The sequence below is a fragment of the Phalaenopsis equestris genome, unplaced genomic scaffold, assembly GCF_001263595.1.
Source record: "Phalaenopsis equestris unplaced genomic scaffold, ASM126359v1 Scaffold000417, whole genome shotgun sequence".
Taxonomy (NCBI): Eukaryota; Viridiplantae; Streptophyta; class Magnoliopsida; order Asparagales; family Orchidaceae; genus Phalaenopsis; species Phalaenopsis equestris.
This window is the reverse complement of record NW_018164858.1, coordinates 176,660-200,356: the sequence shown is the minus strand read 5'-3', so window position 1 is coordinate 200,356 and position 23,697 is coordinate 176,660. Positions and strand designations below refer to the sequence as shown.

Below are 23,697 nucleotides of genomic sequence, written 5' to 3'. Positions count from 1 at the left end.
AAACCCACTTCACTTTCCCAAATTACAAGATAAAAAAATAATAATTCCCACAATTATCAAAATTTTGAAAACTTTATTAACATAAGATGACTTTTGAATTTAGGTAAGCTCGCTCTCTACCCTACCCCCTGGGACTTGGAAAGCTCTCTTCGGAATGAGCTTTTTTCTAGCAATGATGGTAGAAAGCATTGCGTTGCGGCGAAGGATACAAACTTCCTCTTGTTGAAGCTCGTATCCCTCCTACCCTTCATTCTTGGGGCCATTGTGATGAGGAAGGAGGTTATGCATGAAATAGTGGAAGTGGTAGAGAAAGGTGCCCATTTTGGAAGATGCATGGTGAAAACACAAATATCCAATTTCAATCTGACTCTAGGCTATTCCGACGTTGTGGGGAGCGCATCGGAATATCCTCCTTCAAATTCACCTCTTCTTTGCTCTCGAAGGAGCTCACATCCTGTTAAGTTGGTCCTCTCTATGAATGAGTCTATCAGCTTCACTCTCTCCCTTCTCATCCTAGGGGTTCATTACTGAATCATCTTCCAATTAAATTTATCCACAATGGATAGCTCTTTAGGCTTTAATTCTCTTGGTTCAAAAGATCGACTTTCATCCACCCTTGCCACCATTTCTGGCCTAGGGCTAGGATCAATTTTAGAGGCTTGGGAAAACTTTATTGATTCTAACACATCAAATGTAATCTTCTGATCATTTACCCTCATATTCAATTTTTTATTCTGAACATCAATCATTGCCTCTCTTGTGGCTTGGATTGGTCGTCCATGAATCAATGGTTTCTTTTTATCCTTCTGTCGAGGACCACAAAGTCAGTTGAGAATATAAATCTATTCACCTTAACCAATAACTCTTCTATGATCCCATTCGAGAAGGTCAATGATCGGTCTGCTAACTCAAGAGTCAGGGCGGTGGGCTAGATATCTTTTAGTCCTAATCATTTGAAAATGGACAATGACATGAGATTTATGCTAGCTCCTACATAACACATTATTTGCCCCCAAAAGTTTCTTTCCTATGAAACAATGGATGGTAAAGCTTCTTAGGTCCTTCAGTTTGGTGGACAATTTTCTCTGCAGAATGACGTTGCAGTCCTCTGTCAAAGCAACTGTTTTGTTGGCTCCTAACTTAACCTTGTTATCCAAGACATCTTTCACAAACCCCACATAACTATGTATCTGCTCTAGGGCTTTGAGATAAGGTCTATCCAAGACATCTTTCACAAGGCCCACATAACAATTTCTAAAACATGCGACATCTCTTGGTCTTTCCTAAGGTTTCTGGAGTATTTGAGGGAAAGGTGGTGGTGGTTTCTTATGTCTTGTCTTAAAGGGTGAGGTAGGTTTTCCTAGGTCTGGCTCGACATTCACATTCTCCCTCTTGTGGTACTTATCCCCCTCCACCTCTCTCACTCATGGCCTTACATTGCTTGGAGTTTTGGCCCTTTGGGCTAACTTTAGTATTGCTGGGAAGCGTCCCTCGTGGTCTATTGCTTATAAGATTTATTTGCTGTCCTAATTAATTTTCAATATTTTGAAAGAATCTAACTTGGCTTTGTAATTGGGTACCCATTTGTATCATTAACTCCTCCAAAGCTGACTTATTTTGCAATTTCTGGGGATTGCCTTGGAATCTTGATGGGTAAGATGGTTTCCGGGGATGGTCCTTGGGTATTCCAACTATCTACATGATTAGCTTGAGGGTTCCACCACTGATGGTTTCCTATGGCTTGGTTGTTGCTTTGTTTAAATTTGGATGGTTTCTCCAGCCAGGGGTGTAGGTGTTGGAATAAGGGTTATTGTTTTGGTTTCCTATGACATTTACAACCTCTAAGGTTGTCATGCTAGGAAGTACCACTGATCCATATATCATCCCTTCACTTGATGGAGATTCGTGCGCGGAATTCACCCCAAGAGTATCTAACTTCCTAGAAATAACAACTACTTGGGCGGTTAAGATAGCTAGAACATCTGTGTCATGGACATTGTCAATTTTTTGTGGTGTCACTCTCTCAGAAGACTATTAAAAATTATTAGTTATTTTCACCTTTATCAACTCATAAATTTCCTCAAAAGGTTTGAACATCTATGATCCCCTAGTTTCAGGGTCTATAATGAACGTCAGGGAGCCTACCGACCCTTTGTAAAATATTTGGATAATCAGCCAGTCGGGGAAGACATGATGTCAGCACGTCGGGGACCACAAAGTATTCTCAACTCTACTATAATCAGCCAGTCGGGGAAGACATGATGTCAGCACCTCTTAAGCAATTCATCAAACTTCACTCAAGCCTCATAAATCGACTCTACATTTAGTTGGGTGAATGAAGTGATATCATTGCTAAGCTTGATAGTTTTAGATGGAGGAAAGTATTTTACCAAAAATTTTTGGGCAAGGTCAGTCCAAGTGGTTATAGAACCTAGGGCAAGGGAGTTTAACCACACCTTGACTTTGTCCCTTAAAGAGAATGAGAACAACCTAAATCTAAAATCGCTGGGGACACCGTTATATCGCAATGTGACAGAGCTCAAAGAGATTGGCTAAATGAAGATTTGGGCTCTCAGTAGGTAATTCCTCAAACTAGCTATTCCGCACAATTTGGATAATGGCTGGTCTCAGCTCAAAAGTGTTGAAATCTACAGTTGGGTAGTTGATAGTTATGTAGATTTTCTTAATAGATGGGTTGACATAATCATTAAGTGGTTTCATGATATGGTCACAAGGGTTAGCCATTTCTATGGTTGTATCAGACTGTGAATGTGCTCTCCTAAGGCGTGTAAAATTCCGATCAATTTCACGGTTAAAAGGTGCAAGGTTAACTTCAGCAATCCTATGCATACACTAAGACAAATGAACAAGTGATTCTAAATGCAGACTCGACAGACTCTAAACAAAACACACACAATCACAATGACCCAAATAAGTCCGTGAACATGCAAACACGCACAACAAACAACACATGCAAAATAAAAGAAAAATAGAATTTTTTTTTGGCCTTTTGGCTTTGATAATTTTTTTAGTTTTTTTCAGCTTTTTCAACACTTACAAGCAAACTATCAATGCAAATTTGCAAGTGCAACACCAAAAACAACAAAAAAGAAAATAAACGAAGAACAAAAATGACCAATCTTAGATTCTAAGTTGTTCAACTAAAGTTCTCCTAAATTTAGAATAATTCTTTACGCCTATTCCTGACGACGAAATAAAAAATTTAATTGTTGAAAAATATTGTGAGGTAAGTCGATTAATCACTCAAGTATACATATCAAGTAATATGCAATATTAGAGTCGACGTATTGATTCCACGAGGAAAGAGCTAATAATTATTAAACAAAAAAATCTCTAGTTTACTATGTCCAGATACCTAGCTCAGTGTGATCACAATTTTTTGAAGTCAAATCCTAAATTCTAAACTTTAAACAAAAACAAAATTGAGATCTTGTAAAGCAGATAACAAAAGCTCTTAATGCTCTTCAAGAGGGATGAGGCTTGTAGTTTTGTGACTCGGGTGTGGTGTGATTTAATAATTTTCTTATGTTTTCCCAATGTTCCTTAAGCTCATGCTTATAGGTCAGAAGAAGAATCGGAAATCGAAAAAGTTAAGTTTGCTTGACCCTATGACGCTTGCCAGGATTCTTCCAATCTTCTATCTAGGTTGCAAAATTGTAACTAAAATATGCCTATTCCACCAAATTTTTGTGGTTAACCTAATTGTCTCACTACGCGACAGACATAAATCATAGTTCACGACATATGTTAATATTTTAATTGGCCAGATCAAGAGTAAACGAAGATTAGAAGTTGAACTAACAACTTGGATACATGAAAAGCTCAGAAACTGTTAAGTGGAAAACATACGAGAAAACTACAAAAAAATCACTATCCTTATATCGTAAAGGCACAAAGAAGATTTAGCAACTCATGAAGAAATAAAACAGCAGAAGACAATCCATTGAAATCAACGATGCAAGTAGCCTTACAATGTAAAAACGACTTACAATCAATATTATCTCTTCTCTAAAGCAGTGAATTTCCCTCTCATACAAACTCTCTCAAAGAAAATAACTACCAAGAGGGGAAAGAAGAGAAAACCAACCATTTGAGCTTTCTCCCTCAAGCAAGGAAGAGAAAGCCCTACTCTAATACTCTACAAAGCTCTCTCGAAATTCAGCCTCCAGCCACCCACGATCCTCTGAGACGCAAAGGAGCTCATTCCATGTAGAGAAGATGTGGCTATGTAATTATGCCAGAACTCGAGCTACTCTACTTGGTCGAAAAAGCGTCAGGGCATAGACATGCTAAAATTTGGCATAACTACCTCTTTCATATAGAGCAGACGACATAATTACCTCGCTTTTGGGCGTGGTTATGCTGGGCTAGCCTCTTGAAGATATCATTTCTCGCTCTGAAATGCGTGTTTGAGCCACTTAAGCTACAAAACACCAAAATAACCTTCTATAAGCTTACATTTGTGATAAATAGAGATAAAAATGTAGAAAAAAAATGCAATGAAATCATGTTAATTTACTCGTATCAATACCTTGCCATCCTTTGCCTAATTCTAGGACAATTAGGTTAAGTTATAGTGCTTTACTTATGGGTAACATCCTAGAAATACTTTGTAATTTCTCTCAAGAATTGGGTTAGATCATGACACATAACATAGCATCGTCTAAGTTCATAAAATATCTTGTGTAATATGTCCGTTTTGTTTGTTTTCCCACCGCATGCCGTAATATTCTTGTTAAATACTTGCTTGAGTCTGCTCTTTTGTGCCTCAGTTAGATAATCAATGATGCTGGGATGCAGGGACTGGAAGGCAGGACACAGGTGATGCGGGATTCTGGAGGCGGGACACGAGGCATGGGAGGCTGGCTGAACCGTCTTACTGGCTGGCCGGCTAAACCAGCCAGGATAGGGGCTTGACTTGCCAACCTTATTCTTGCGGGATTTGTCACCCGCATGCGCCCTTTCCTTCTCAGCTTGTGGCTAGCCTCTTCCCTTCTTTTTCTGGTTGCTGCCCAAAGGAGAGGGCTTCCCCTTCCTATTTTATCTATTAACTATTATATATATGTGGCTTAGGTTGCTTAGGATTAGTTTTTGATTACATCCAAGTTTCAAATTCTTCTCAGAACAAATGTCAATATCCGTTTTCTTCTTTGAGGGTTGTACCCAAGGGATTGGTTGGTGCTCCGGCTATATCTCTCTCCTGAGATGATAATTATTTTTGTTCAATTCCCTTCCACATCCGTCTCTATCCCTCCCTGCCACCGTACCTTGATGTAGTCGCTTGCAACAACACTGTATTGTTGTTTTCTGCAATGCCCCCCTTTTTGTCAACATTGCTACCGTCCAAACTGCACCTTCTTCCTGCTGTTCCAGGCTCCCACTGTGTTCTGCCGCCCAGGATAGCCCGGGAACATCCCTTTCTTATTGTTCCACTGCTATCTTCCCCAAATAATTGCTTTCACCATCTAGGATAATAACCCTACTTGCTATCTCTGCATTTACATACCTCCCCCTCACTGCCACTAACATCCCTTGCTGCTGCCACCCCCGCCAGTCATCTCGATCCACTTAGCCAACCTCCACCCCTTTGGGATATACTTTAGTGATATTTACTTGTGTCGTGTTATTGTATTTTTCCTTTCAAGTGTGCAAGTAATAATATTGTAATAATATTTGTTGTTCTATTATGGTTTGGGTTAATTGCAGTATGAAAAAATAGCCGTTTTTTGTGGCATTTACTGTTGTATTTTATTTCGCAAGACTTTTATAGCCTTGATACTTTCTTGATATCTAGTGTAAGAACATACACAACTAGCATTAAAAGTTAAGGATTTAATGCTCTCTTTTGTGGATGCCTTTTGTTGCTGCAAGTTATTAGCACCAAATAGATTACATCTATTTTGTTGTCAATTTGAACTCTGGGCATAGGCACTTATGCTCAAACATCCTACCATTTGTAAATATATTTGGTAACTTTTAATTTGTTGATCTTTAATGCTATTCTTGATGGTTCATGACTCTCAATGTTTGTTAGCTTTGGCTGAACTAGTTCTAAAGGGTACCAATGCTAATACCGGAGTTAACCCAAATTATAATATAAATAGAAATATTATTGCTGAAATTCAAAAAAGATTACAATAGCGACACTTGAACTAATAAAACAACAACATAACATAGGAAATGAATGACAAACACCACAAACAACACCCTAAGGTGAGGACGGCTGTGCTATGTGGTGGCCGGATAGTAGGTGGAGGGGTTGGTTGGCAGTTGCGGGTGCAGTGGGAGGGTTGGAAAGGCCTGGCCGACAACTTTGGAAGGTGGGACTGAGAGCCGACAGTAGCAGGGAGGCAAGAGGAAGGATGGTGGCGGTCGGCAGCAATGCTGGAAGGAAGTGAGAGGCGGGTGGGAGGCTGGAGGTGGCAGAAAACAACAAACATAGAGATGTGGTATCCGACTGCAGTGAGATACAACTACTGGGAGCGGCGGGAGAGGATGTGGAAGAGGATAAGATGAAGAATATGACCTTCTTGGGAGAGAGATATAGTAGGAGTACCACCTAATCCCTTGGATACAACCCTCGAAGTCGAAAACGGACGTCGGTAGTTGTCCTGACAGAATTCTGAAATATGAAATTAATCGAAAGCTAATCTCAAGCAAGCAAAAATACACATGAAATGGCTAATAGATGAAATAGGAAGGGGATGCTTCCCCTTTTTGGTGGCAACCAGAAAGCAAGGAGGAAAAAGCGGCAGACAGGGAAATAGGGGAGGCTTTGGCAGTACTTCCTGCCACTTGAAAGCGGAAGACGGGCCGGTCCAGCCTTCTGCTGGATCGGATTACTCCTGGCTGAACCCAATGGCCGGTTCAGCCATTCCCCCAAGCCCGATCGGCCGGTTCCACCTTTTTCCCCGAGCTCCGCGTTCCTATCAACCTCGCATCAAATACATTTTCACTCGATACCCTAGATGGTTTTAGGATAAGTACATACATGTCTATCCATGAAGAGAGAATATTTTAACATATTAATCCTGCATGGCAGAATCTTTGGACTACATGTCTATCCATGAAGAGAGAATAACATATTAATCCTGCATGGCAGAATCTTTGGACTAGATGTCATATGGCAATAGAGACATGGTTGCAGATCTTTCCATTGCATCATTTCACTTGAGGGCAGCCAGATTAGAAACCAGAATTTATAATCGGTTTTTTCTATGAATTTTTATGAAGGCGGGCATCCACAATATTATTTTTTCCTCTATGACCGGTGTCTTCATGTCTATCTCCTTTGCTTCAATATTTGTTTACCCAATTAGTGACAAATTTCATTTTCACATTTTGACATAATTAAAAGGTTTAAAATCTTAGCAGTTGTTGAATAAAAACTTCTGCTTTCATGAATATGCTAGTGCAATTTCTTCAACTTAGTTTGTCTTTTCAAATATTCTCTTCTCTAAACAGCTAGATTTTGATACAGGAAAGTCCTTGAAATTGGAGTGTTGTCATGGTCTCTGGCCACAATACTTGTTCCTAATTCAGCAGTTATACCTGGTTTGGTGCTATCTAGAATTTTGGTACGCCAAAATATACGTAAAAGTTATTTAAAAAATTTTCTATTTTACTTGAGATTTAGCTGTTTTAAAATTCCTTAAGTGTACAAGCTGATTGTATTTCGTTGATATTCTGTTTTCCAGTTAGCTATCTTTTCTGGCTTTATTATTTTGTTTGAAATTTTTTTAATATAAAATTTAAGCAGATGATTACCCTGATCTGTTCTAAGTTTCTTTCTTTATTTAACGGTATTCAAAATCAAAGAGTTATGGATGGGTGCAAATTTTGAACTTGGTTACCTGCAATCTTTTGTACTGGTTGTGGCAATACAGCAGTATTGCAGATGATGTTACAAACAATATAGTTCTTAATGTATATTCTTGCAACTGCATCTTATTTATTGATTTTATCCTAAAATTTAACAGCACAGGGTCAATTGTGTTAACCGCATCTTATTTATCTTAACTTCGAAAATTGTCATTAATAATATACTACAACAAGAACAAGCCTTTATTGCACTAAGTGGGGTCGGCTACATGAATTCTTTTTCTCCATTGTGTCCTATTGAAGAATTGAATTATGTACAATTTTAATACCTGTTTTTCCTTCTCTCGATTAAAAGTAATAGTGTAAAACTTGAGAGCTTCTTGCATGATTCCTTAGAAATTGTTACTTTATCGATTCCAGGACATGTTCTCCTTAAAGCAGAATAATAAGTAATTATTTGACCTTGTTTGGATGGTATACCTGTAGCAAACTGCTCCTTACTGTGCGTTTATAATATGCTAAAAAAACTTTGGAAACTATAATGATGAATTGAATTATGCACAATTTTAATACCTGTTTTTTCCTCTCTTGATTGAAAGTAATATTTTAAGACTTGAGCTTCTTGCTTGATTCCTTAGACATAGTTACTCTCTCGATTTTCAAGACATGTTCTTCTTAAAGCAGAATAATAAGTAGATCTTTAACCTTGGATGATATACCAGTAGCAAACTGCTCCTTACTCTGTCAATCGTTAACTATTAAATAACATAGTTGATCAGACATATGTAGTCTTTATTATGATGGCTTTTTGTACAAAATTCTTTTTTGTTTCCCACCAAAAGTTTCTCCTGTTACCAGGACATCATCACTGCTTTCGTCCTCATCTATCATAGCTTTAGGCGTTCAGATTATAACCTTGCATTAGCTCTGCATTTTGAAATATTCAGGTTGGGATTGGAGAAGGTGTTTCCCCTTCAGCAGCAACTGACATAATTGCCAGGCAAGTTATTCATACACTTATTTTATTCTAATGCAAGAAAATATCTTAAACATTTGTCACCCACATTTAAAGATCTTTGTTCATCGTAACTAACCATTTCTCTGAGGTGCTTTAATTTGTTTTTTTCCATTAAATGTATTCTACTTCAGAGCGTAAATCATGAAACTTCTTTATTGTAGATTTACCCCAGGCTACTTGTGCTGTAGATGGTTTGTATCTGCTTAACTAAGTTCTCTTATTTTTTTCTGAAAGCGAAACTGTTTTATTTTCTCTCAATATGATAATAAAAAGTTTATAAATGAAAGATTTCAGATGGTGAATTAGCCTAAGAACCATAGATAGTACAGGCAGAACTGCTTATCTTATGTCTGCAACAATCTCATGACAAGGATTCCAGCAGCCTACTGATCAACATTCGTCTCAGCTTGTATAATTTTTACTGATAAAAAATGTGTTTCTATACCGAATTAGATGTGCACTTATCCGGAAAAAAAGGTATTAATATTTGACAAGATTGCCATTTTTGTCTGCTAGGTATTAAAAACTTGGATTTGTAGGATAAAAGGATTAGTCATTAAATTTTAAACATAACATTGTTGGCAGTCCAAGGGATTTGCCTTCATGCTTCATTTAAAAATGCCACGCAATATTTTTCAATGAAGCAAAATGCTGTAGCTTTTTCCCTGATTCTTCTGCTGGAAAGCTACACAAGTTATTTTCATGTTTGGAAATAACCAAGGCAGGTATGGACGATTGGATAGTATTAGTTAAGTTTTTATTATTTTTTTATTTTTTGTTTTCTATGACTAACAATTTAACTCATTTTTACCGTAAAGATTTAACTTAAGTAAAGTATATTAAAGATGAAAATCAAAAAGTGCTTTTCTTAGAAAAAGATATTCAACATAGGTGGGTGAGTTATTTTTATAAACTTTTTAATGAAGTTTCTGAAAATACGATCAAACTTAGTGATCTTAATATAATTAATAATAAGAAAACATTTCATTTTTACCGTCGCATTAGTAAAAAAGAAGTTGAGGAGGCTTTAAAGAAAACAAAGGGTGGAAAGTCTGTAAGACCTGATGATATCCCAATTGAAGTATGAAAATGTTTAGGAGATTTGGGAGTTTCTTGGCTTACTAAACTCTTTAATATTATTTTAAAAACTAAAAAGATGCCACATGAGTGGAGGAAGAGTATTTTGGTCCCCGTTTTTAAGAATAAAGGGGATGCACTAGAGTGTGCAAATTAGAGAGGAATTAAGTTGATGTGTTATACTTTAAAATTATGGGAGAGAGTAATTGAACATAGATTAAGACATATTACAAAGATTTCTCATAATCAATTTGGATTTATGCCGGACAAGTTTACTATGGAAGCTATACATTTATTGAGACGTTTGATGGAGAAGTTCAAGTTCAGAGATAATAAAGTGAATCTACATTTTATTTTTATTGATTTAGAAAAAGCTTACGCTAAGGTTCCAATAGATATCCTTTTGAGAGTTCTTGAGAAGAAAGGTTTTGATATGACTTGTATTCAAGTCATTAAAAATATGTATACTAGAGCAGTTACTTGTGTTCGAACAGGAGGATTGACAAAATATTTTTTATTTCTGCTGGAATATATCAGGGATTAGCTTTAAGCCCATATCCTGTTGCTTTAGTTATAGATGCTCTTGCTAGACATTTACAGGAGGATCTACCTTGGTGTATGATTTTTGCTAATAATATCCTTCTCGTGGATAAAACGAGAAAGAGAAAGAGCCTAGGAAAAACTTGAATTATGGAGGTTTACATTAGAGTCTAAAGGTGTTCATTCGAGTAAATATAAAATTGCAACTAAAACTGAATACATGGTGAATACATGGAATGTAATTTTAGTAGTAGCAGCTCTATCGACAGAAGTGTCACTTTGGGTGATCAAACTATTAAAAGGTGTGAAGGATTTAGATATCTCGGGTCGGTTGTTCAAAGCGATGGTGATATAGATGGGGATGTTAATAGTAGAATTCAAGTTGGTTGGTTGAAGTGGAGGAATGCTTCGGGCCTTTTATGTGCTTAATGCTTCGGGCCTTTTATGTGATAGAAAAGTCGCTTAGACTGATTTATAATACGGTGGCGAGACCTGTAATGCTCTATGGCGCTAAATGTTGGCCTTTAAAAGAGAAGCATAATACTAAGTTAAGAGTTGCCGCGATGAGAATGATTAGGTGGCTGAGTGGCTTTACACTTAGAGATAAAATGCGAAATGAATATATCCGTGATAGGGTTGGTGTAACTCCCGTAACGGACAAAATTAGAGAAGTTGCCTTAGATGGTTTGGTCATATTAAGCGTTGACCATCTGATGATCCGATTAGGAGAGTAGATATTTTAGATTCGATTTATGTTAAGAAAGGCAGAGGTAGAGCTAGGAAGACTTGGGTTTATTCTATAAAAATGATATTAATTTATTAGAACTAAATGAGAATATGACACTGAATAGGACGCAACGGAGAAAAAGGATTCATGTAGCCGACCCACATAGTGGGATTAGAGCTTTGTTATCGTTGTATAACTAACATTTTATAATCCAATTGAAATGAAAAAATCATTAAAAAAATTAAATTAAGGTAATACGGTTAAATTTACATCATTTTTTATTATCTACGTCTTCTGTAAATATTTCTTCTATTATTACTTATATTTTAATGAAATGATTAATTCTTTATTGTTAATTTAGAACAATGATGAGCTAAAAATGCTTGTGAGTACGCATAGTTTTAAATCACAATAATATAACGAAAATGAAATAATATGCATGTGAGTTAAAATTTTAATAAATCAATATAAAAACATTTGATAATTTAAGAATATAATCAATCACAATATTTATAACATTCAGTGTGTACTACTTTATCAATAATATGTTTATATCAATGTATATCTGTACAACCACCTTAAGAACACCGTTTAAAATTGTACCAATGAAGGTATATTAATATGAATATCATTTTTCATTTATATGCACATATATTATAACATTTTCTTGTTAGTATCATAAAGGAGTGAACTCTATCGTTGTCGAACATGCATATACAACCAGTCTATGCAAATCATATAATTTCTATGCTCTTTTCATTTAGTTAGACCTTTAAATAATACATACTATTAGTATTTCTAAAATATATATTTGTCATAATGATATGACCAACTTCTTAAAGAACATTGAATCATAGTAAAATGATGTAATTAGGTTTCAATAACAATAAAATGAAATTGGTTTAGAAGAAATAAAAGCTACTATAACTTAAAAGTATAAATACTCATAGGGATGCAGACGAGTTGAGTCGTGCTCGAGCCATAACATACTCGAGCTCTACTCGCACAGTTAGAAAAGGGCTTGAAGTCGAGCTTGAATATTTAGCTCGAGCTCGAGCTAAATATTCAAGTGGTGCAGACGAGTTGAATTGAGCTCGAGCCACAACTTACTCGAGCTCTTCTTGTACAGTTTAATGGGCTTGAAGTCGAGCTCGACTCGAGTTTGGCTCGTGACCATGGTTGCCTTAGCAGAGACGACGGAGACGACAAAACGGTGATTCTATCGGCTTAATCACTTCTCTTCGGCATCTCCCACGACGACGTTCACGTAGCTGCAACTCCCTGTCTCTCCTGTTGAAGTCGAGTGCTCCAAGTCGTCTCCATTGTCGACCAGGATCGATACTGCTGTCATCGCCTGATTCCATAGCCGAGTAGCCGACGACATCGCGTCTATCTCGTCTCCCGTAGCCGACGACTTCGCGGCTGTTTCGTCTCCCATAGCCGACGACATCGCGACTGTCTCCTCACCCGACAATGCCCTCTTTGCTCGCTTCTTTGCAGCCCGCCAAACTGTTTCTCTCATGAATGTGACCATCTTGTCAGGGAGATGGCCTCGATGCACTGTTCCTATGCAAATGCCCTTGCCGGCGACTTGCCCATTTTTTCTCATTGCTCATGCTTATCCAGGTTCAGAGCTTGGTATTGCTATCGGTAAATCTTGCAATGTTTCACAATCGTTCCACGAGGCTCTTGAAGGTGGAGGTGATCATAATTTTATTAAAAAACTTGGAAAAAAAAAGGAAAGTCTGCACTTATTTTCACAGAGGAGGAAACCAGTACTCTAGCGTCCTCTTGGCGTTTTGCCCTTGTGGGGAAATTCCTTTATGGTCATCCAAAATTGAAGATCATTAGGAAGAAGTTTGATGCTATGAAACTGTTGGGCAGTTGACACATTGGCCTACTTGACGGTCGACACATACTTATTCAGCTATTTAACGATGCCGATTACAATCGCATTTTCTCTCGAAAAGCTATCAAGATCGACAATCGTTTTATGAAAATTCTGAAGTGGACTGTCAGTTTTGATCCAAAAGCGGAGTTTCATATCATTCTAGTTTGGATAAAGTTTCCGTGGTTAAAATTACATCTGTTCAACATGCAAATCCTCTACTCTTTAACAACTGCTTACGGTAAGCCTCTCAAGGTGGATAGTCTTACGCCTGCTGTCACCCTTGCTGTCACCAGACATTCTGTGGCTTGTTATTAATTGAGAGAGATATCACTCAACCAACTCAAGATGAGATATGGATTAACACTATTCACAACGGGTATTGACAAAATGTTGAAATAGAACCACATCCTTCTTATAGCTCACATTGTAGTATATTTGACCACAGTTCTAATATTTGCAATCGCTTGCATCCTCATCTAATATCGAATATCGCTAAAGATCAGCCATCTACCATCTTTGATGAGAATGTGCAATCCGATCCTCTTTCCAATATCGTAGTTCCAGATGAAGAACACCTTACTACAGGTACAGATCTAAATGTGCTGATACCACTTACCGTTATTGAAGAAGTCCCACTGACATGCCAAGACACACGAGAGTGCTTTTTCGACCTGAAAGAAAATTAGTTGAAGTTGCCTCTAATGTTCAACAACCTACACATTCTGCACACTTCAGACAATTCTGCTGATCAGGTGAGCCAATCCTCGGATGAGGAATAACAGGTCTATACGAGGAAGATTCTACACGAGGAAGAAGAAGAATGGAGGACGACTCGAGCTAGGGAATCTATTGGATGATACGTTAGTTACTACTAGCAATGACACTCATCTGACCAATTTATTAGCTGGCTTTTTCCCTAGAATTAGAGGCAGAGGCAAGACAAAATCAGGTCGCTCTCCTGCTACCTGATACTCCTATTTTGACACTTTTTACACTTTTTAGTTTTTATTTTCTTAGATCTCTTATGTATTAGCTGTATTTTCTGTTTTTTGAAACCATTTGATATGGTGATTTTTGTGTGGGCTGGGTGTTATTTTTGGGATCTCACACAAAATCTATCTGTACACTATTTTTTATTTAATGTATTAGTCATTGGGCTTTATATATATATATATATATTAATATGTTTATCGCAAGAGGCTCTGCTAGGGTTTCGCCTGATGGCGATTTCCTTCATCTTCTTCTTTGAATCATCTACCTCCTTCGGCTTCATCGATTTCGTCTCTTAGGCCGACCTCTTCGGCTGCTTTATGCTTCTTCGTCAGCTTCGTCATTTGCATTGTTCGTGATTGGTTGTCTCCTACGGCTCAAATCGTCGATCGAGTCCCACTTCTCCAACCGGCCTCCCTCTAACAATCAGCTTCATTCCTATTTCCGTGACGGTTGATTTTCTCGTCGCTGCCGCTGTTTCTCCTCTTGAATGAATTGAATGCCTCGATTTCTTCTTTTATCCGCCGAATTTTTCTTCCACCACACGCTGGCACGTCATCGCACCTCCTCCTCTTACGCACGACACAACTCTCTCCTTTTCTTTTGTGATTGAACCGACTCCAAACGTGGGCAGACCCCTTATGCTGCTGTGGTTGGTAAAGGCAGTGATCCATTCCAGCTTGGAGATACTTTGGTTTTTCCTCAAAAGTACCATGATTTATTTGCGGGGCAGGGAGATTGTAACTTCTTTAGAAAAACAGGAAAGAAGGGGGGCAAACCAACAATAATTTTTTTTGCCACTAAAGTTTTAACAATTACTGAAAATTATAAATTTACCCTGATTGGACTGTTCCAACTGGGTCACTCTAAGATGGAATCTATCTGGAAACTTTTGAAGATTTCAAACTATTTGGGGCTGGAAGGTGGGTCTTTTTTATGGGAGACATGTTATGGCACAACTGAGTAAAGAAGAAGTTTATGCCAGAATATTCTCTATGAAATACATCTTAATTGAGGACAACCATATGAAATTGCTTAAATGGTCTTCTGACTTTGATCCAAGTCAAGAACCTCCCATTGTGCCCATATGGTACAAATTACCTGGACTCAAGCTTCATTTCTTCAACCATCAAGTTCTATATTCTATTTGTGCTATTCTAGGAAAACCAATGAAGTTAGATATTTCTATCTTTAATTTGTCAAGGTCTTCTGCTGCAAGGATTTTAGTAGAGAGAGATATCACACTTTCAAATGTAGAATAAATTTGGCTTGACACTTCTCATAATGGCTACTGGCAACAAACCATTATGGAACAAAGACCTTATTTTTGTAATCATTGTAAGATGTTTGGTCACACACATGATAAATGCTTCAGATTGCACCCAAAGTTGAAACCCAATTTTTCATTACATCTGGATACAAATAATCCTATGGCTGAACAACATGCAAATGAGCCGTCTATCCCTAAACATGTTATTTTTTCCAGTGCTATCAACGAGGCAACTTTAGGTCCTGCCATTTTCTTTGAACCTTCTGATACTATTGTTAACGAATCTGATGAGTTGATTGCTGCCACCACCCCTAACGCTAAATCTATTTCTACACAAACTGCTATTGCTCCCAGTGAACCTGTTGGGAACCCATCTATAAGCAAGCCTATTGAGAATCTTATTTCCTCTCACTTGGTTGTAACAAATGATCACCCAATCGAGTTGAAACCATTTATTACTGTTCAAGAAGATACTCATGCTCTAGAGGAATGCCAGGATGAAGGTGCGGAAGATGAGGGACAAAATTTGGAAGATGATTGATAGGTTCCGAAAACCTATTGGAGGAAGAAAAAGGAATGCCTCACCTTCAATGCTCACAAGATGACAGTTTGATCATCTCGTGTGGATGCCCAGATTACGGTTTGTTGCCTGGACTCCTTTCTTAGAACCCGTGGGAGGGGGAGAGGAAAACTCTCCCATCATGAATGACCTTTTTTATGATGGCCTTATTGCATGCTCTACAGGTGGTGGGTATTAAAGCTTTGGGGGTTATTTTTCTTTTGGGTTATACTTGTACTTTTGGACCTTTTTTGTGTGTTTGTATACCTTGTGAGTGGGTCCTTTGTACCCACCCACTAAAATTTATCAATGTTTTTCACTTTTTTAAAAATATATATAGATATATATATGGTTTTGGATATTGGTATACAAGGGGCCACACCGAACCCTATTAGTTTACCATAACAAATAGTACTCTAAATACCAAAGCTGGATAACTGCCCTATCCGATCAAGTCGGTTGCCTCTCTGTTTGATTGGGTTGGATTTGCTATTGATTGGGCACAGTTGCTATTTCTATGGGAAAGAAATGTTTTCCAAAATTTCTAAATGAGTGTTGGCTGAGCTTTTTCCATGGTTTCATGTATGTTGCATTTGTTTTTTCATGCATCTTTTTTTTATTTTTTTTATTTCTTTCCATGCATAGTTATATTTATTTTGAAAGTTACATAGTTAATTGACTTGCACAGATCCATCCCGTTACCAGAACGCTCCAGAGCAGTTGCATTTGTTTTTGGAGGCTTGAGTGCAGGAAGCATTTTGGGGTACGTGTATAATACATGGCCCTCTTACTGAAGCACATTATTATTGCATTATATCGTCCCACGAGTTACTTTATCTTGAATTATTATAACATGCGGTATTATTCATGCCATTTTTGCAGTTTATTGTTTACTTCAATATGTTAGTGCATTATGCTTAGTATTGCTCCGCATTTTGCATGTATATACCTCAGACTTAGCTTCTGATCTGGCTTGGTAAGGTACATTGGAAGATGTTGGGTTTGGAGAAATTTTCAAGACATAAAAACGAATTTGTTTATATGTTTGTTGATTTCTTAGTTTGTTGGGATGGAAATAGGAGCAACTTTAGTAAATTTTAAGGAAAAAAATATATGCATTGCTCAGAGGTTTTAAATGAGTTAATATTGTTGAAATGTCCATGTTCAGTTCTTTCATCCGAACTACTGTCATTCTTTAGAGAAGCAGCATTTTTCTGGTCACAACAAAGAATATGAAACAGTAGGAATTCGAGCCTTTAACTATGAATAAAGCATATTGCTTTGAAGATTTTGGTTCTGAGTTGTTCATTTAAGTGCTGTTACAGACAGGCCACTCATTTAAATATTTTGATCCATGAACGAAACTAATGGCCAACGTATATGCTAGTTTGCTAGTTTGTTTTAAGTGGAGTTCTTATTTACAATGAAGGAGGATAGTTGAAGATTTGAATAGGATAAGAGCAGCTATTGGGGCCAGGCTTGCCAACCGTTGTAGAGCTTTGGTATTGAAGATCTTGCTGTTGGGGCGTAATTTGCCAGCTTGAGTAAAACTGATAGTCCGACAGTGATATGATATATGATTCTGAAGAATTCAACTGTTTTACTGTAAAAGTTGAATATTTTATAAAGCAATGTCCTGCTATCTATTAGTGCTACAGCAAAAATGGACAAGTATATACTAAGGGTTCCTTTGGTTGAGGGGCAGGGGTAGGCCTTCTGTTCCCACCATCTTGCCAATCTGTGGCTACGACCACCACTTTTCTAGGGCAGGTTGCCTGCACCTGTGCAAACATTTTCGGGCATTTGTGACTTTGTGTGCCACGCCATAATGCAGGTCGCCGTCTCAATCAGGTCCTAAACCAAGTGTGAAACTAGTAACCTTCTATAAAAAAATGGTGGTATGGAGAATGAGTTGCTTTATTCATTATAAAGCAGGACTAAGGATGCACTATCATGGTCATTTATGTTTTTATAATATATGAAAAAGAGAATATTCAACTCTAATATATTGTATATGTATGTGTCATGAATGCCCAAATTCACTCAACTGGTTTAGTATTGCTTTTGGTTGCAAAAATACTTGAACTCCATCCCACCCAATTTTAAATGTCTTGGTTGCTGTGCTAATTTTAGATGTCTTGGTTGCTGTAATGCCTGATGATTGTAACTTCTAGTATGGTTAGAGTTTCATTTGTCTGCATTTTTTGGATATGGGAGCAAAAATTTTAATTTCTATGCTTGATTCCCTGATTGATGCATTTTCACCACATTATTTATGCTTAAAATATTTAATGTTGCCGAATGTCCGAATTTTTGCAATAGAAAAAGTTCTCCGCTTGTCCAGTTCATGACTGACATTTTTGGCAGGCTTCTCTTTGCCCCTCCAATTATTCAAATGTGTGGTTGGGAATCTGTATTTTATATATTTGGCATTCTTGGAATAATTTGGTGAGTAAAATATAACACTTTGTATTATATATTAGCTCTTATATAGCAATTCTTTTACTCCGATGTTTTATTAAAATGTTATATCTTCAATTCAATGGACCCGTTGTATCTTCTGTAAATTGTATGTGGTTCGAAAAACTTGCAAAAATTAAATTGTTGAGAGCAAAACTTTGTCGTTTCTTTTTCTGAAGTACTTGCATTGTCAATCAAGGTGTTTGGCTTTCCATTTTGTTAAAGAGGCTCAGACACCACCTGATGGTAAGTAAATTTTCTATGTTCCAGTTGGATTTAACATTTGTAACATGCAGAGTACAGCAATCTCATGCTTGTCTTACTTAATATTCATAATTTTGAACCTTAATCTTCTTTGTTAAGAAATTTTGAAATCTACATTACAATTTTCATTGCTATTACAATTTATTTTTTTTCCTCAAAATTTTGCAAAATCGAAATTTTAAGTGCAGTTGTTGAAAAAGCAGCAATAGTGTTAAGAAATAAAATTTCCTACTGTGCCACACAACTTCTGGAAAGAAATAAGTAAATATTATAGCCCCCACACTTAAACAATTTAAAGTTTATATCAAGTAGTGTACTAAGAACAAAAACCTTTCTTACAAAGCAATATTTTGATATCAAACATTCTTATTTAATTTTATTTATATTGTATGCATAAAAACATTTATTTGCTACTAATTATTGGTTAATTGAATGTTGCTGATTTTTTTTATATGTGAATTTTTATAGGAATGTATCGTATTGGAATGATTATCCTAAATTTGTGGGCATGGGCACTACTCTAATGCTAGTGGTAGTAATCTATAATATTGCGACACTCGACTTTATTCTTTTGTAGTGGAAACGTTACATGTTGAAGAGTATTATTCGAGCTCTTATAAGAAGAGATTGAAGACATGGGGAGCTAGGGCACATACGAGATCAACGATGACTGGCCATAGTTGCATGCCAGGAAGTAAGCGGAAAAACCAGGTTAGAACAACGACCGAGAGCAAGATGAGGGTGATGCTAATTCTGGCTGAGAGCGTGTGAGTCACTGAGAGTCTTGTACACATCTCTTTCGAAGGTGATGAAGCTACTTGGAGCAGTGGTGAAATGAGCGGTTGCTCATGTGATCCGAATCGTGCAATCAAAGATGAAAAGGGAAAATAAAGACTTTTAGAGCCAAACAGGTTCAGCCGGAAGAAAGCTATGCAAAAGCTAGGATTTGGCGCGAGAATAATTGTGATCAAGAGACACATAAAAAGATAATGTACTTGTGTGGTGCGAATTGGTACATGAGCGAGTAACTAAGGAAACACACAAACTTTCACTTGCGTGATGACGAAGCCAAACCATTTGTTTTCGTTTCGAAGAAAGCTGATTGAAGGGTGATATTTTAAATAAATAGTACATTGTAGTTGTTTTTCACCTATAACACATTTATGTAGGGCTTTTATTTAAAATTAAAAAAAATAATAATAATAAAAGCAATTATGTAGCGCACCGTTACCCGGGAAAGATGAATCGACTGTTGAATAGGAGAGAAGACGAAGCGAACAGTTTGGCGATCGAAGAACTGAAGAATAGGAAATGAAAGTTTGGGAAGTCGAAGAGGGGAGAGAAGAAACGATAGAACCGAACATATGCATTCGTCCTTTAAATTGACACGAGATGCGGGTGCTCTAGGGTGTGCGATCAAGGAGTGAAGGAAGAGGAAGGAGTAGTGTGTCTTCTTACCGAAGAAGCCACAGAGCGTTCAAAATGATCACATCAATTTCAGCATTGAGCTGTGCCCTCAAAGCTGTGCGAAGGAAGAGGTTATGTCGACGAGCTCGGGAAGAAGGAAGAAGCATTGCGTCGATAGGAGAAATCAATGAGTTAAGCTCGCGAGTTGAGGGAGCCGAAGAGTTAGCCGCAAATGTTTAGTGCTTTATGTCGAAGGAAGAGGGGAAGAGATGCGCTGTCAAGAGGAGGAAGGGCAGGCGGAGCGTGCGGGTCGAGTTGGCCTGAGGGTTTGGAAGAGGTAAGGATAACTTTATTTAAATAATAATAATAATAATAATAAGATATTTTAAACTAAGATATTTTAAACTATATTTATTAAATAGAAAAATAAAGATAATAAAATAATAAAAAATTAATAGTTTATTTAAGATAATAAATAAATCAAATTTTTATATCATATTTATGTTAGGTTTTAGCTTTATAAGAGTCGATGTCAGAGTAAAATTTTGTCTAATTAAGCGTCATCGATGTGAGTACTTCTATTTTAAAATTATGGTAATAAAGTTGCAATTCTTCTAAATCACTTGCATTAGTCAAGATATCTTATTACTGCAACTAGAATTTGATTATTGTAGCTTATTATTCAATTTGATCATCTAGAAATGAATGTGAATGATTTGCATTATTATACTTATGTATTACTAATGCATGTTATAAAATAAAGATATTGGTTGATATTGAGAATATAATGAAATGATTTATAACATGCTTGTATGTGTATACTTGACTATGATGGACTACCTGTTGTTGATACTGGCGGGGAAACTACCGTGCACTTAAATGAAAAAGAATATTGATATTGAAGCACTTTAAGTGACACAAATTTTTAGACGGTGCCTCATGTGACGACTGTATATCTATGAATTGAGATTGATATGATAATGATAATAATACGTCAAATGTTTATATTGATTTATAAAGAAGCTTAACTGACATGCATATTGTTATTTCTTTTCCTTGTATTATTTTGTAGTTTCGAAGTATGAGTGTTTATTGACTCGTTCAACTCGCAATTGTCTTAACTAATTTTTAAAGTTTAATTAAATTATTAAAAGATGAGTGAGAGAAGATAAAACGTTTATAGAAGATACGAACAACCATTAACGAGGTAATTATAAATTATATCGTTATAATTTAATTTTGAGTGGCTCTTTAATCTGTTAAATTGTGAGTTAATATAAAAAATTTAATTCACCTTTTAGACAGTCCGTTCTCGCCTTATTTAATTCCAAGCCCCAGATTTGGTCGTGACAAATTAGTAATTAAATGATATATTTTAACAAAAGTTATAAGATTACTAATTAAATTTAAGGAATTTTAATTGCTAATTGAATTGAAACAAATTAATTAAGGTTACAAAGCATAATTAAATAATGAAAAAGAAATTTAATTCTTAACTACATAAAGTCATAATGTTAATGATTTAATGCAACTTAAAATGGAAGGATTATAATCTTAATTAAAACGATGTAATATGAAAATAATAACTAATAATAATTAATTAGCATAATTTGTAATGTGAATATTTTTATATTATAGATATTAAATAGGAGTTATGACTTAGGGAATAAAAAGGTGGAAAGCATGGAGGTGATTACTCTTACTTTTTTTATTCTATGGTAGCATTTGAATGAGGGGTAGATTGACTGAGATCCCTATTGCACCTCCTTTCATCATACCAAAAAGGTCGAACATGAAATATTCGTCTTGGTTTCAACAAAGACTATCGGGTCAACGCTATATTTTTCTAGCAATTTTGTTTCTTCTCAGCCAAGGTAAATTCATTTTTATAATTTTATCTTGTTTTATATGCTCTTATCTTTATTAGTCACATCATCATGAATTTTATGTATTTATGACAATACTTACTATTACACATTAGTTAATAATACATATGTCGGTCAACTTTTTGATTGATTTTGAAAATAGTTTTGAAATTTAATTTAAAATAATATGTATATAGTTTGGATTTTGAAAGCAGTGTGTTTTAATTTTTAAAAAATGAGACTAAATAAATCTCATTCGTCTGATAGTTTGCATAATCATGTTCGATACCGTGAATACTATACACTCCCGAAAGATAGTGTATATCCCAATGATAGACCCAATCCTGCAAACTAGGAGATTTTGTGACATTCGTTTAGTCTGTGAACCTTTTATGTGTGACCGACAAACTCTCCTATTTAATATAAAGATTAAATAGAATTTATTTTAACTGGGTTCCAAGTTCTCTGTGGAGGCAAGGATTCGACTAGGGCGTGTGCGACGAACCAGGCAAAAGAGCAGGTGAGTCTTGCGCGGGAGAGGCGGAGAGGAGCTGAACGGGATTCCTCGGCGCAAGGGGGGAGGCGAGCAGGTGAGCGGGGCTATTCAGTTGAGTGAGAGGAGAGCGGGATCGAGCGGAGGAGTTGAATCTGTCGGGCTAGGAAGCAGGCGCGAGAAGGAGGGCGAGCGGGAGAGGTGAGCTATCGAGCGCAGAGGGAGAGCGAGATTGAGCGAAGGAGCAGGCGCGACAGGAGAAGGGAGCAGGGGAGGTCGAATAGCCAGAAGGCGAGCTGGGAAGCTGAATTAATCAAAGGAGCGGGATCGAACGAATTATTATAAACGCCAGTATCCGTTACAGGCATTAGGCGCCAAATTAAACACTTTTCATGCGAGGGAATCCTCATTAGAGAAATATTAAGTTTCAATTTAACCTAATTAATGTGAGATTAAATGATCAATTTAAAATTTAAAATTTAAAATTTGAATTTTGAAAATATTTGAGCCAGGGTGATGAGCCCGTGTTCAGCTCGAGTTTTGCCCGCATCGAACCCGAGTTGAACCTGGGTTAAGCCTGAGCCCACGCACCGCTAATTAAAAAAAACGTGCATTGATATTCGTGCTAATCGCTCGCACGCAAAATTATAATAATATGGGTGTCCTTCCTAGCTAAAGTTGATGTCCCAGACGCATACGTGTGGTCTGTTTCGTCATCCGGGGTCGTCCGGACGAGTTCGCCGATGGACGAATCAATTTAAGTCAAAATCGTGCGCGGTGTGATGTGTGCGCAAAATGCAGCGTTAGCGGGTGCTCGAGTCACAAATGGTTTACCTAGGGGATGCTTCTATTATTGTAGGAACTCGACTTGAGTTTCATGTGTCGGTTCTAATCAACTCAGCGAAATGCCGAATATTCGAGGCCGCCCATGCGAGACTCAAAGGAGTGACGAGGTGGCTTGAATTTTCAAAATGGTGTGGATCCTGTACTAGTCCTCTACGAGGGTCAAACAAAGAAAACCTAAGGCTAGATCCTAGGCTCTAAAGAGATAAGTGAAGACCTCACTCAAAAATGAGGTGAACAACATAGAGTATATTAAATTCAATGATGTGTGCTAAATAGACTTCTTGCATATGCATGCTGATTATAATGAAGTTCACCTCTTATGATACTAACTGGGAACAATAATGTAATTCTGCACAAAAATAAAATGTTATTCATATTAATATATCCTTAGTAGTATAAGTTTAGACCGTGCTTATATGATTGTTGTGTATATATATATATATATATA

At 36.8% G+C, this 23,697-nt stretch overlaps 1 protein-coding gene across 3 annotated transcripts in view; it reads left to right on the top strand.

Moving 5' to 3' along the window:
• LOC110027146 (probable anion transporter 6, chloroplastic) overlaps window positions 1-23,697 on the top strand; it is a 141,725-nt gene that overhangs the window by 52,064 nt on the left and 65,964 nt on the right. For all 3 annotated transcript variants that reach the window (XR_002294305.1, XR_002294304.1, XM_020728457.1), the window contains exons 3-7: window positions 7,502-7,598; window positions 8,790-8,842; window positions 16,603-16,677; window positions 18,282-18,362; window positions 18,574-18,620. Coding sequence is in view for 1 of the 3 variants with exons in the window: in XM_020728457.1 (XP_020584116.1) it covers window positions 7,502-7,598; window positions 8,790-8,842; window positions 16,603-16,677; window positions 18,282-18,362; window positions 18,574-18,620 (353 nt within the window). In the remaining 2 variants the exon portion in view is untranslated. The remainder of the gene's footprint in view (window positions 1-7,501; window positions 7,599-8,789; window positions 8,843-16,602; window positions 16,678-18,281; window positions 18,363-18,573; window positions 18,621-23,697) is intronic.